Raw genomic sequence first — 16,414 nt, 5'->3', positions numbered from 1 at the left:
CTCCATGATGTTTGTTTATAATTTTCTCTCTCACGTGAGCGACTTATGTGTCAAAGTCTTGGACCTCTGACGTCACGGTCGGCCAATCAGATTGCGCTACGGAAAAGGTCATGCTGAGAGAGAGAGAGAGAGAGAGAAAGGTCAACCCTAGTCTAGTTGATGAGCTTGCCTCTGCACAAGTCAGGATATCCAAACTTTCCTGTTCGACTCGTTCTGTAGAATTGTTTTATTAACCACAGTCGAGTGAAGATTATATCAGATAAAAATTAACAAGCCACACAAACAGATTTTCTTTCTTCATTTTTTTTTTGTTTAGCTTTTGAAAATGGTAAATTTTTTTGTGCATGTAAATGGTGGAGTAATAGGATGATGTAGGCCCACACCGCCGTGGTTTAAATAAAAAAAAACAATTTTATATGCTTCGCGGGCATTTCATTACATGTACTTCGGATATTCTACTTTGGCAAAAGTTGAAATAAGCCAGAAAAAAAACCCCAGAGAGTTAGTGATATATGGCTGAGTATAAAGCTTTACACATTCATGTTTAGGCATGAATATAGCTGGTGTACATAACGCAAATTACGGTATAACCTCGGGCGAATTACCCTCTGCTTACCAGGAACACATGGGACCCAACCTTTGTTGAGAAAATCCATATTTATTGTTGTAGATCTGTGAATAACAATGAAAACTCTGCGCAAGATCTAACTCGACTGAATTTATACTCAATCTGGGATTAAATTTGTGCGGGCGTGAGATAAACTTGCCGAATCGAACACCAATGTGATATTATGGTCACATGCCAAATTGAAGGCTGTTGTTTGATAACATCCCGTCATCTGTCGCACTAAAACTGTTTAACAACTCCTATAGCTATAGTAAAATATACGTGCCTCGATCATGATCAAAGGCTATATAGTCAATATTTTCGCCATAAAATATACCAAAATTTTAAAAAATTAAAATTAACGAATGTGTAATACAATACAAGCAGCCAAATATTTGTATTTCCAGAACTTCATCACAGATTTACAAGGTACATGTACTTTGTCTTATTCTGAACTCTAACTTTAATAAACATACAAATTTTATGATGGATTATACATGCCTACATTGTGGATATATAAATGAATGGATGCTTGATTGATCAGTTCGTTATTCAATGATCAATATTACAAAACGGCAACTGGCGGGTTGGAACCACAGCCCTGGATATGCAGAGCAGTATGTACACAGCCCTAGCTTGCATCACATTCAGCGTATACGTTACTTATATATTCAGTGTTTTGTTGAGATTTTACTTAGTTTATAAATATCACAGGTCCGTGCAGGCATGCATGCATGCACATGCTTTGTTTTGTCAGTAAGTATAGTGGATTTATACTATATATATATATATATATATATATATATATATATATATATATATATATATATATATATATATATATATATATATATATAGACACACACACACACACACACACACACACACACATAGAGCCTGGTATAGGATTAAAGATTACACTTGTCTAATCCTGTTCAGTCTGATGTACTTTAACATTATAAATCCGTACTAATACATGTAACATTATAAATCCGTACTAATACATGTATATACATATAGTCTCTGATATTCCACACATCTGCAGTGTATATCTGCAATACTCGCGAATTGCATATAGCTATTCACCGTAAATGGGAAGGTCTGTTAGCAAACTGCGGATGGCCGTGAGTTTTCCCTGGGCTCTGCCCGGTTTCCTCTCGTATTATAAGTGAAGTATTCCTGAGTAGGGCGTAAAACACAAATCTAATAAATAAATAAATATAAATATATTCATTTCTTGGTGTCGTGGGCTAATCAAGCACTCTGCTTTCATACAGATCCAACAACGCCTGAATGCAGTCAGGTCCTAAAACATGGGGGAATTTAACTCGGCACACTTGCACGAAACACTTAGAATAAACCGCACAATCATCGCCACCAGCGGTTCAATCTTCTCAACGGTCTACTCTAGCTTCAAAGCCCTCGTCTTTTACGTCAAAGCTTAATTGATAATGATCAGGATAATGTGCATTACATTCAAAATTGTAACAAATTTACACGCTATCAATGCCTATATTCCATGTCGAGCACAAACAGTTCCAGTTTTCTCTGCATGAGATTCCGTCGTGCATGCATGCATGTGCCAAAACACACCCGTACATTTCACGTGCATCCTCATCCACGAAGCTGTGAGGTGCATGTATTTATACAACCACAAAAACAGTTTGAACCAAAACTGCAAAAGCTCAAATTTGTCTGTCAGTTATAAGCTCATTACATTGTATTATCATGATCGAGTTTAAATGTATTCGATCGATTCACGTTTAACACTTCTGACTCCGGTTTTCCCCACCCATAAAAATGGCCACCATTATACATCAGTGAAAAAATGTGATATTGCGTTTAGCAGCAGTGAAATAAAATAAAATAAATATGTCAGGCTTTTGTCATTAAGTTATGCAGTCTATTTATGATCCCTTGGAGCTGAAGTAAATTTTAATAAATCCATGGACATATTCGTGTATCGGAGTAAATTAATACTGATATCGACCATAAACATCCATCTTATTCGCCATAGACACTTGCGTTTACATGTATACTATAACTTCGACGCCTTTTGCCTAGTTTCAAACACATACGGGTCAAAGAATAGAAAAATATCTATATAAAAACAACATGTCTTCAATTTCAATCCCTTCACAGGTTCGTCAGTGATGCAAAACAGAGAAATTTTTCTCCAGCGTCAGTGTGAAAGAAAGTCATTTTCTCCACAACAGTATATGCTGCATCTGAATTTACATTAAAATTGATCCATAAGTGTCACTGGCTGGGTTTATTCTGGCCGTCGTATATATTGAACAGTTCTAACCATGTCCCATAAACCTTTGTTTTTATCCACAAATATCTTATTTTTTTGTATATACAGCCAGTATATATAGTAATATACATATATACATTCATCTCTCATCATTAAAACAGTCCCAAGCACAGGCGCGTATATATATGTTTAATTCTTGAAACAAACACGCGTCACCACATGTGCAGTCTTGTATAAACTTATGGGTAGGCCTAAGTGTGCACGAATATCTTGTGCAATGATAGTCCATCACATATAGATGACATAGCTGCACGACAGCTTTCATTGCAGTCTTTCTTTGTCTATTTTTGTACGGTTGGCACTTATATAACTCAATGCATACTCAAGAAGTTGTCATTTTATGTACATAGACGTTTTGTTTTATGGGTCTAGGAAGGCCGACTATATATCTGAAGTAAAATCTAGATCAGAAAGTAATCGCAACAATCGCCAAACGTATGAACGTCTCAGGTCAATAATCGCAACATCAATTTGCAAAACAACGTTCAGTACAGACTATGCAAATGAGTAAGAAAGCATACTGGATGGAGTTGTGAATGGAAATCAATATTTTCCTTTTTGCCTCAGGAGAGATGCAATCAATAGTTTTCACAGATGCCGGAAATGCTTAACTTTGGTCATGTATTTCCTGTTAAACTTTGTCAAACATGACGTAGGTCTACATGATCTCGAACAAACGCAAGACAGCGTCATTTAGGTTCACACGAGAGTGTTAAACGCCTACTGTCATCCACCCAAAACCTTTGCACAGCTGACAACAATGCAGTGTGTGTGTGTGTGTGTGTGTGTGTGTGTGTGTGTGTGTGTGTGTGTGTATATATATATATATATATATATATATATATATATATATATATATATATATATATATATATATATATATATATATATTTGTGTTTTACGCCCTACTCAAGAATATTTCACTTATAATACGACGGCGGCCAGCATTATGGTGAGAGATATATATGACATATACATATTTGATTGCGCGATTTGATGGATGATTGCGCGATTTGATGGATGATTGTGCGATTTATTCTGAGTGTGTTCATGCACAGACACATGAACAATTTAAACTATAATTATGAGAATGAATATTTGGCGGTACTGTGGTATATGTTTGGACATACGTATATGCAAGACAACGTATAGAATTTACGACTGGCCATATTTATTTATTTATTTATTTATTTTATTTGTGTTTTACGCTGTGTGCCATATTCCAAAGTATAAAATGAATAAAAGAAAGAAAAAAGGCGTCTGATTTGGGAGAGGCTCGCATTTAAGTCCATACATGTAAGACTTACATAGTCGTCCAACAGTAAAGGTCTTACTGCTTTGCTGTAAATGTTACCGATGAAGGTCGCTTGAAGCCATGTGTCAGAAATGTCATGACGGCTTGGAAGCTGAGAACAGACCTCTGCATACTTATAACGTATCCGGTGTTGGTCACGCAAGCTGGAGAAAACATTCCGGGTTAGAGTTGCATATATGCACTTTTGAGAGTAAGTAAGATGTCAGTACAAAACAATGCCACCTTTGCCTGCAGTAACATATCCTTTTATTTGGACATTTACGAGAAGTTGCATAAAACTGTAGTCTATACAGAGAGGCAACGTAAAGCCCCAAGCATACATTTACATACACTTATAATATCACCATGATATTATGAATGACCATGTCCGCCACACTGATATTATGAGTGTAACGATTAAAAGGAGAGACATATATACCTGCAGATGTACGGACATATGTGTGAAACAATATCACTTCTACAATCTATGACATATCGCTTTATTTGGGCATATTCAGAAGTTGAATGTATAACTTTTATTTAGAGACGAAACTTGGCCCTAAACATGCAAAATGTTCTGAGAAAGTATTCGATATAGGCCTACATGTCTGTATTCATATACACTGCAAATGCAAAACAAGGCACAAGTTGCCCCGCATGCAAACTATGGTGAACTCAGAAGACAAATATACACAAGCCTACACTTTCGTCTTCATCTTTAACTGCGTTTTTCAATGTCACTTTTTACCTACATACTTCCCATGTTTTATTACGTATTACCACGTCTCTCATGTATCATCAGCATTGCAAAGTTAAAACGCTCGCGGAGATTGATCAGCTTTTAAATGAACACAGCTTTGGGAATGGCAGTTCCATCAGTAATATTTGACAGCCTTGCGCATCCAGACACATTCAAGTTCCAACATGGGCCCTATATGGGATAACTCTGTACATGAATGAGATTAACCCTTGTTTATTGTGGAATGTTAATATCGTAAACAAACCAAGGGCCAGTTCCATTAAACCAGTTCGATGATAGGATTTTAGAGAATATTACCAGGACCTACATGGAGAGTGAAATTTTGACCAGCTCATCAGTGGTATCTTAAGACAAAAGTGTGAAAATTTCGACTTGCAGTACCAAAAAGTAAAGATTTCGGAGGAGTTTCACACTTGTGTTAAAGTGAAGTATATAACAGAGGAAATATCATAAACCACTATCCTGGAAAACATATCCATTTTTTTTTCTCAAAATTACATGTACTTGAACGGAGTAAAACGTCCAGTGGTCTGTTGGGACCTAACGCATGGTGTCCATCCTTTTGCCTTAAAATAGTTCCTCCCAAAGTCTGCTGGGACCTGACGCAAGGTGTCCATCCTTTTGCCTTCAAATAATTCCTCCCAAGGTCTGCTGGGACCTTACGTATGGTATCCATACTTTTGCCTTCAAATAATTCCTCCCAAGGTCTGCTGGGACCTAACATATGGTATCCATACTTTTACCTTCAAATAATTCCTCTCAAGGTCAGCTGGGTCCTAACGTATGGTATCCATACTTTTGCCTTCAAATAATTCCTCCCAAGGTCTGCTGGGACCTAACGTATGGTATCCACACTTTTGCCTTCAAATAATTCCTCCCAAGGTCTGCTGGGACCTAACGCATGGCATCCATACTTTTGCCTTCAAATAATTCCTCCCAAGGTCAGCTGGGTCCTAACGTATGGTGTCCATACTTTTGCCTTCAAATAATTCCTCCCAAGGTCTGTTGGGGCCTAACGTATGGTATCCATACTTTTGCCTTCAAATAATTCCTCCCAAAGTCTGCTGGGACCTAACGCATGGTGTCCATACTTTTGCCTTCAAATAGTTCCTCCCAAGGTCTGCTGGGACCTTACGTATGGTATCCATACCTTTGCCGTCAAATAGTCCCTCCCAAGGTGCGGATAATGAGGAATGTGAACTCAAATAGTTCCTCCCAAGGGGTAGTGAGGAATGCATTCATAGCTCTACATTTATAAGCATTTTAATGGAGACCTTGCGTATTAACTGGCACAAACTTGATGTGACATCACATGCTTCATGTGATCATGTGACATCACATGCTTCAGCGTATCTTTCTTTTGTTGGCTTTAAGTCAATCCTTTTCCATAAACAACCATGCTATTGAAAACAGTATCTGAATGTACCTGAACCTTTCTATGGATTTTGTTTACTGTACGAAATGCACTCAAATGTTTGAATTGTAAGGTTTATTCCTGAAAAGAGCTGATAAAATGTCTATCCATTTTAACAGTTCTGTGCACCATACAGGTTCTGTTATAGCATCACCGATTGTTGCTTCAGCATGAATGCACCTTTGATTGACTGACGGGATAACATTACTACATTATCAGCTTTGAAAGAATGGCAAAGGAATATTGCAAGACAAAAGCCACCGATTCCTCTCCCACAGAGCTAATTTTCCAGGTTCCATTGATATAACGTGTATCAAATATCGGTATATAGGGGAATGTAGTTAATTCCGCTGTCCGTCATTCCATGCACACAACCATTGTCCGGGAAAGCCCTCGAGAAATTTTCAACCGATCGTCTTCAAACGGACTGTGCACGTTCACTGAAGGGAGGGTGGGATACATTTCCAATATATGCGCAAAGCAATATCGTTTTTGACAGATAGCCTTAAAATTTATCACCAGTGAGAAAGGACGACTGGTTTGTTTCCCCACTCATTAAAACTTGTCCCCACAATACACGGAAAGCTTTGCCTTAATCTTGCGCAATATCTCTCACACCTCTACAGGTATTACTAAAAACGACAGGCATTGGTTTTGATCATAGCGCGTTAAATAGTGGCTACCGCGGCCATCTGTCTTAACTTGAATATATTTTAAACACTTTTTGAACAGTTGCTTTGAATCTTGGACAGAGCATTTGCTTCTTGTTGCTAATGTTAGGCGGAGAATATAGAAACGCCAACAGCAGTACTTTTTAAAGATTAAACAACGTTTAAAAAATTCACATGAAACAATTACATCTTTAAGAGCTTAATATCACAGGATTTAATCTAGCTATTTGAGACTGAATTGTGTGAATTGACAGGATGACATTATAAAATGTACTTGGTCCTATGTCTATTCCTAGCATGAATGCTACATGTAGTTGATGGAAAAACTGTCAACAATAACACATACAGAACGCTGAACTCTCTTTCATAGGTGAATGTAATAAAGGGATACGTAAGTGTTAAAGTCCTCTGACCTAATGCTGACGACATCATCCAGAAATCACAACTTACTGTTTAAGTAATTTTACTGTACTTAATTGGACTATTTCAGGGAAAAAGAATCTAGACTAAGTAAATTGACAAATTTCCAAGAAGGATTGTTAAATCATCTTTACCAATTAATGATGGCACAGTACAAGTGTTTAAGGATAAAATTATAAACTGATTTTCTGCTTTTTTCAAATTTGAATACCTTGTTCACCTCCATACAAAGAGAGATTATAGTTTAATGTCACATAAGCAATATTTTATTTGATTTTCACAGCAAAGCACACTTGTATACTATTAAGGTAAACAAAACAAAAGTCATGTTACAGTATTAATATGCGATGTATTATATAGTTGCATGTCATCCAGAACAATTGACATATATGTTCTGTGAACAGAATCACCCTCACACAGCAGAATTCATGATCACATTGTGCTCTTCACACCACCCTACAAGAGACCACAATAAACACTCAGCAGTGTAACAGATGGGAAATTTTGCCACCATCATTTAAGATAGAAATATTGCTCACTTTTTCATAAAATTTGTCAAATTCAACAATCAACTGATTTGGAATTTGTCAATCTCATAGGTCACAACAAAATATCCCATAAGTCACAACAAAATATTTGCTGGTTTCCTGAAAATTAAAAGTGAACAATCATTTTTGTACAATAAACTTATGAAGATAATAACTGCATGGGTACATATGGACAACAATCATCACTGAACAACCATGTTTACCCTGAAGAGTGAGTGAGAATGTTCCTGCTTTAAACATAACATGATTTTCACCACAGAAACCTGAAGTAGTGTTTCAGTTTAGTAACAGAAGTTTGTGACAGCATCTTTGTCTCATTAAGACAGTAGTGGGACAAAAGACAAGACAAAAATATAGGCAGCAGCATCAGCTAAGGGGATGTTATAGGGAGGATTTGAATAGGCTACATTTAGAAATGTCAAACAACTGGCACGACTATGCTGGTGATAAATAAAAGGTGAAAAGATCTTTTTGAAAAAAAAAAGACAAAACATCTTACTCATGGTTATACACAAACTATTATAAAAAATAATCTGCATATATTGTGTGAAAGTACTTGAAGTTATAAACCAGAAAAATAGTCAGCAGCATGAAGAATATGAAACATTGGTGATGGCCAATGATCCAGTGTCAAAGTCACTTCAGGACAAACAACCCTTATTTCTGTTCAACACTCATGACAGTCACTGTCCTGAGCTGCAAGGCAAACCAGAGGCCACAGACCAGAAAAGTACAATTTCATGGATTAATTCATCATTATTTATTTGCCTGGTGTTTTACGTCGTACTCAAGAATACTTCACTTATACGATGACTGCCAGCATTACTGTGGGAGGAAACGTATGGCTGGAGAGGAAACTGGACTTGAACTTCCAGTTTCCAGGACAACCATCGCATTCATGGACTAAAGGCCCTGCTTTATTGGTATACATTTACATTTTTTTTTCATGTACATAATGCAATGTAACAAAGCAGAAACACAATATGTTAAACAAGAAAATATGAGTAGATACATTTAAACATCTTGCTCAAGCCATAAAGCATGGGGAGCAGGGAGGGGTGGGGTATATTTCTTAACACAATCAATTTCAAGTATGGGCATTAACTACATTTGTGAAGCTGGAATCATGAAGGTCGCTTAACTTGGCGACAAAATGCTTACAATGCAAGTTGCAATGGTAGTCAAGCACACAGAACACTACTACAAGTGGTTCCTGAATCTGACTAAGCAACCAGGTAGCAAAAACACAGAACGATGTGATGCTATGTAACAAGCAAGGTCTGATCAGGGCTGGGACATATTCCAATTTGCTCTCTCCTAGTTTGTTGTCTGAAGGCTGACATTTTTGTTAAGGTGATAATGATACATATTAGCACTATACACAGTACCCGGAATACACCAAGGTCAAAGCTTATTGGAGTACAACAAAACTGTATCAGGCCTCACAGATCCATGAAATAAGCATAAACTCTGTCTAACAGGGCGAAAAATAATACAATAATATTAAATACTGCTAGATGATTTAAGCAAAAAGTCAGCCGTTTCAGATACTCAACAAAAAATACACATATACAGAATAAATGTTTACATATACAGTCACTACATGTTCAATGGCCAATATAGAGACAAAAGGAACAAGCCAAATATACATCATGTTTCACACAGAAGAAAGAATGACCAACTTATGAACCTTCTCCAACCTTCATTGATCACACCAAATCATTGGAACTGATTTCTAATTTTCAAAGAGAGGTAAAACTCAATTTAAAAACCAAAACATAAAGCTGCATTAATCCAAATTTCTTGGCTTTGTGCCTATCACAGTAGGGGCCCATAAACACAGAGACTACATACATCACTGTCCAGTCGTTTTAGAGACATTCATACTCCTCACAGCAGCACTCTCTACATTTGCTTTATCATTCCCACCACTAGCAAATTTTGTAAAGAAATCCTGAATGCCTAGGCCACAGTAATGAGGCAGAAAATGTCAGAAAAACACAAAAATCTCTCACCTCTTTTTTTCTATTAATATTTGACACAAATGCATTCTCTTTATCTGAAGTATGTACAACGTAATTCCAACAGACATCTGAAACAATTTTAATGATGAATGTTGATTAAATAGTACCGTGCGAGGATACAAGTTGTTAATCTAAGCCTAAAGCTGCCTACGTGCATCGTACAGGCTCTAAAGGTCAAGCTTGTCTAGAGGTGGCAGTGATGTAAGGCACTGTGAGGAGTATGTCAGACACAAACTGAAGGGCCCAACATATGCATTTTCACTGGAGACTGTGTGACAGATCAGCTACGATGACAACAACCTATTCAGGACTAGGGGACCCAGGTTTCACCAAATGTCCCTTTGTAGTTCTGGGATACTGTGTCACCAGGCAAATCTGAAACTTAGGCATGATAACGGCCTAATCCGGTCTGACCAGATAATCCATGAGCTAATTCCTTTAAATTTTGCTCGGCCATTTTGGACATACAATGTTCGCAAGGCAAATGTTACTATCAATTGTTCATCAATTTCATTTTTGATCTGCTTTCTGCTCATGAGGACAATACCTTTCAGCCCAACATAAAATCCAGAACAACAAAAGTAAACAAATTTACAGACACATGACTCCTGTTCTAAAATCAAGAATTAAGACTGAATTTCATTTCCCAGTTTTGTGAGAAAATATCCCCTGTTGTATCATATGAGCCTTTAAACTTATGAATGCTACATTATACATAATTTATATTCCGATTTATTAATTTAATACATTTAATATATATATATATATATATTTGATCAGAGTTTAATAATTTCCACAAAGTTTCAATGATACGACCGTGAATGAAGTTGGGCAGAATCGTGGTATCTCGTATAATAAAGGTCATAGCATGAGGAGGTATACAGCCAAAGGTTCAAATTTACTAGACAGGACTGTCTATAAATGTTCAGGTACATTTTGGGAAAAGAGACAATCATTCAAGTTTACCGCCAAGTTTCCCACAGAAGAACCAACCCCAGCCCAATCTAGGCAATCATCATGAAGGCATGCGATAAAAAAAAAAAAGAAGTAAAAAATGAAAAAAAAAAAAGAAAAGAAACGCCATGCACTGGCTTCTATTTGTGCACATGCTTTGTGAGGAAGGAAAAAGTTCAGTTAGAGCGCTGGTATGGTATAAATCACAAAACCATGTAGCTGCCAAGGACACTCAAGTCTATGTACATAAAAATAATATTACACACCATATGCAGCCAACTTAAGGTACTATTTTGATTTTTTTTTTATCTGAGACATATTTATGAATTGATCTAACATGTAAATTAAAAAAAAACACACACACACACACAAAAAACAACACTTTAGGCCACCAAGAATACTAGAATACATTGAAGAATATCTTCTTTCAAAGAAAAAAAAAAGGCATCAGCCTTGGAAAACCTAGCAATGCAAATTCATGTGTACCAATCCGAATTCAGGAACCTCCTGACATTCCATGGGTTCAATTGTAAGAAACTTCATTCATTCAGTACAGACATTTTACTGTCTTGCTTCTTGATACCTCATCATGAAGGCATGCAAACAAAAACTTATACAGGTAAATATATTAGATATACAAAAAACAATGACATACATGTAATACTGACTCTTTGGTTTCAGCATGGGCATGTATGAGATGAAAACAAATAAATGAATTAACTGAAAAACAAAAGGAAAAAACACTAAACCTGAAACATGACATTGTAATGAATGTCAGCATTCTAACAATGCAAGGAGGCTTGTTGTCTCAAGAATTTGTCTCAAAAATATCTTAGCACCACCAAATTTAAATATATAGTGATAAGTGTGAATGACATGGAATGAAACATCTAGGAAGCTATGTATTGCTTTTCTAACCTACACTACTCGCACTCATATCTGGGATAGACATGTCACCTTGTTTAAGCCTGAGGCATAAGGTACATAATGTCCATGAGCACAGGTAAATATTTTCAAAAAATTCCATATAAAACCCCACGAAGCAAGGAGGCTAAAATCATGAATATAACTTGCTATCTTTGGTTAAATGAAGAACTGACAAATTTTGGTCCTTGCACGGGGTTGGAATTAATTTCTCTCTTTAGTGTCACCAGTACCAGCTTATTAGTATCACCACAAAAAAGAAAAAAGACTTACAGAACAAAGTGTACAAAAATACCGGGGTCACACTTTGTGACGACAGTGTTACATTTCATCAGACATGTACAAAAACACGGAGTACTAACATTTTAGCCAGCTTGAATAAAAATTACGCAATCAAAGTGACAGCCTTTGTTTTTTCTTGTTTGGGGCGTTTTCTCTTTCAGTACTATTTCAGCTAAACCGCAAGAGTTGGCTAGTTGTAACAGGTACCTTTCAATACAAACACTTTCAGAACACCATTGTGGTGACACCAGAATGAACTCTACACCCTCCCAGTCACAAAACAGATGCAATGACATTCCGTTACTTCACCACTGCCCTTATGCTGCGTGGAAGAGGGTGGAACTAAAAATTCTATCTTTTAATTTCTTTGGTGCAACAACACTCTGGACTGAATCCAGGTATTTCACTTCTGACAACAACCCTGACAATAAATATAATACATACTGTTGCAGACTGACAGTAATTGGTTCTTTCTTTCTTGTTACACATGTGATTTGTAGTAGGCAACAACAGCACACAATAGGATCAGTTACATTGTACATATGACAAGTTGAGCAAATAAATTAGATTTACCCGCCTTTCAAAAAAGAATCTATATAAATCATAAATACACTGTATTACGCACTGTAAAACCATAATGAACAAATGTAATTAAGACTGGTTATTGGAGAAATAATATCTGCAGTCATCTTCAATGCTGTGGCAATTCAAGGCAATCACTACTTTGCATAGGCAGCCTATCTAGTTCTATGGTGTTCTATAAAGACTGACAATGTTAATGCTACAACTATGGGCCGCAATGCATTGTAGGGGTAATGTATAAGCCTTGGTGCATAAATGGAAATTATATTGCTATGCAAGTTTAACTCTTTCGTTAGTGTAGGTGTTACTGTAATAAATTCATAGGAACAACTAGCTATGGATGTAGCCTAGTAATACAACATATGTACATCATCACAATCACAGAGGACACAGCTGAAATGATACTAGCATACCAGAAATATTGTTCAAGTTACAAATGAAAGACGCGAATGTGCAATCCAATGTTTAAAAATGACAAGTCAAAACATATCATCTAAGTGAGTAATACAAGAGATTCTTGGCATTAAAACCATAAGCCACCCATTTGTTATGGCCTTTGATGAACTGAGACATGTTCTGGTTTCAATAATGGTTTCAGTATTGCTAAAACATTGCTACCATATTGTATGGTGGGGGGTCATGCATCCTTGTTTGGTTACTCATTTTTGTCAAACGGCAGCCCTCTTTCATCTACTCTATAACTGCTACTAAACACACAAATGCTTTTGCTTAGCATAAATACTGCATTACTTGCTATTTTAAAGCAATAACTGCACACAGGATGAGTTTTGACCAACTTATGATAGCACCATCAAAGAAAATGTCAAGCCCTACACAACATTCAGGAGAGCACAAATACGCAGTACATGTGCATATGCCTATTCACACTTCCTCATATGACAACACCCGAAACCAAGCCCAGGTCTCTACTGCAAAACTGATGCTACTTTGTACAGCACATGTATGCATACATAAATAACCCATGTATACAGTCAATTTCCCAGCCATGTGGCATGCATACAACGCCTTTGAAGTTCTGCAGGAATGCCCCCCAGATTGCAGGGGTCAGTAGTAATATTTCCCTTGGTCCTTCTTGGTGTTGAACAGTGGCCATCCGGAATTCCTCTTGATGTTCATCATGCCTGTGGGTGCCTCCCTGTTCACAAAGAAAAATCAGGGGTTAGGTCAACGGCGTCACATGCAAATTATACCATACAAGTGTTTTATAGGGGTATCGCACAGAGACTTTAAATATCTTCATTACTGCTTGAGTGAGAAAGGATTTGAGATACATCTCACCTCCAATATGCAAAGCATGAAGTGGAAAGTTTTGCCTTTCACAAGAGTAAGCTTAAAATGTCACCAAATAATATTCCATGACCATTCACACAAAACAGTGGAAAGACAAACTCTTTCTCTATTTTAGCTCTAACCAGAAACATCTAAAACACCCACTGCATTGAACATGTTTAAGGTTTATAGATTCTACTGGGTCATAGTTAGAATCTGAGATCATTCCTTGGATTTAATGTAAAGTATTGAGCCTGACAAATGTTAAGTTCACTGACTGCATAAGCCTTGCACTTCATCTGGAGCCCGATAACTGGGCCACAGCAGACATTTGAAAGACCTAGGTGGAGTTTGAGTAGATAAGAGCTCTAGTGACCATAATGGGTGTAGGCGTGGAGGGCTTCAGTCACTTGACTGTATAACCTCACAAAAAAGATGAACGTTATTATTGCTATTATAACTTGAATTCTCATGATGAATGATACATGTATTATAAAGCATGGTCAGAACCAATACACACACATGCAGGTAATAGAGGCTGAATACCAGTGGCCATGCAGGTAGGAACGGATACAATGCGTAAGGTAACACCTAACCACATGTAAGCTGTTACTCCACAAAGAAGTACTTTCAAGAAAATTCAGAAACACGGCGCCTAATCAGGTATTACTAACATGCATGGTGCACCAATTTGCAGAAACAATTAGCTGTAGTGCCCCTTAGAAAATGCATGACAGTGTCAAAGAAACCAGGCAGGAAAACATGAGATACTTTGAGACACAGCTTTACGTGTATCTACCTATAAGCAGTGAAACAGATTGTGGTGTAACCATATGAATTTTGTATGCAATGGCCAGCTGGGTGATATGAAGAGCTAAGTTTCATGCCAAAGGAATAAAAAGGGGAATCACACTGTAGTGACAAAAAAATGAAAGCAGAAAATGTCCTTTCACTTCACATAAAAGAAGTCAAAAATAAAGAATTACAGACAGCCAAATCAAAGTATTCACCAAAACTTATTGTGTCACCACCCAAAGCCTCATGCTATTCCATAAAATCAAAAGGGGAGGTTGCCACACAGAGATACTTGCAATGGGGGAATCACCCAAACTTCCCCCCAGCAGATCAGAAGACAGACAGAGAGCGTTTTCTGGAGGAAGAGGAGGAGCAGGTAGAGGGCGCTTCTTCCACCACAGGCTCCTTTACCAGGGGAATAGAACGCAGAAGCTTTTTGGGGAGTCCACGAGGCCTTGAACGGCAAACACAAAGAGAAAAATATCAGGATTAGTTGCCTGTGGGGTGTAAAGAGTTTTAATGTACACAAATTTGTGTTTTTATGATGCATTGCCCATTTCCATCTGTCTAACCAATTTGCAACACAACTCCTTCCAAGACACTAGGCCAAATTCCAGCCATTCATAACACAAGCTACTACAGCAAGTGCTTACTCCTCATATATAGCTGGCATTACCCACACATTATTCAGCCCCCACACAAACAACCTACCTGACAACAGCACACATACATCTGTAGAGTGTTTACTGACACATTGTACCATTTTCAGCTATATGTAACAGGGTGAAGAAACTAAGCTGTCAGTCACAAAAAGTTTGACATCAGTATGTCCAATTGTCCTACTGGATAGGTACCAATCCTGGATAAGCATTTCCAATTCCTGATGTGTTATTGGCTGAAAAGTCGCCAAACCCAGCGAATCAGTGACAGGAAGTGGTGAATGAGGATCCCAGCCACTCACAGCTGTCCTCTCACACATGTCACAATGCTGTTCAATCCTCAATGAAATCTGTCCATAGCACTCAAATTTTTGTACATGTAAAGTTTCTCTACAGGGAGACCAAAATGGCTCCAGTAGCTATTTTGTTTTAATCAAACATGCACAGCTGAGAACCACTCCCAGCTGCTCTGACTGATACAACTTCACACGTCTGAAAGGAGTTGATCACAGCATGGAAATATAGTCTGGGCAATGTTCTACAGAAAAAAAAGGACCAAACTGGTTAACCCCCACAGGTGAAAACCAATCTCTGAAGATCAATCTGTCATAAGACAACTGTCCAAGTTTGAATGTAGTCGGTCATAGAGTTCTCAAATCATCGTCTACACAAATTTGAACGAAAGTGGCAGTTATGCACTTTCATCTTCATTAATGTTATACCACGAGTTTGAAGGCAATCACTTACAGTGTTTTCAAGAAGTTATTGGCCATAGTTAACAAGAAGAAAGCAAAGATGGCTGTGGTGGCCATCTTGTTTTCGCTAATCATGAAGGCCAACCCCAGCCACCTTGTCGCTGACAACAATGTCGAA

At 37.4% G+C, this 16,414-nt stretch overlaps 1 protein-coding gene across 1 annotated transcript in view; it reads right to left on the bottom strand.

Moving 5' to 3' along the window:
• Window positions 1–11,356: 11,356 nt before the first annotated feature.
• LOC135474762 (nucleoporin SEH1-like) overlaps window positions 11,357–16,414 on the bottom strand; it is a 29,039-nt gene continuing 23,981 nt past the window's right edge. Inside the window, 1 exon segment of the mRNA XM_064754351.1 lies at window positions 11,357–13,953. Within this exon segment, the coding sequence (XP_064610421.1) occupies window positions 13,863–13,953 (91 nt within the window). The 3' untranslated portion in view covers window positions 11,357–13,862.

Source organism: Liolophura sinensis, chromosome 9, assembly GCF_032854445.1.
Source record: "Liolophura sinensis isolate JHLJ2023 chromosome 9, CUHK_Ljap_v2, whole genome shotgun sequence".
NCBI classification, from domain to species: domain Eukaryota; kingdom Metazoa; phylum Mollusca; class Polyplacophora; order Chitonida; family Chitonidae; genus Liolophura; species Liolophura sinensis.
Note: the sequence above shows the minus strand (reverse complement) of the source record. Positions and strands in the feature narration are given on the sequence as shown.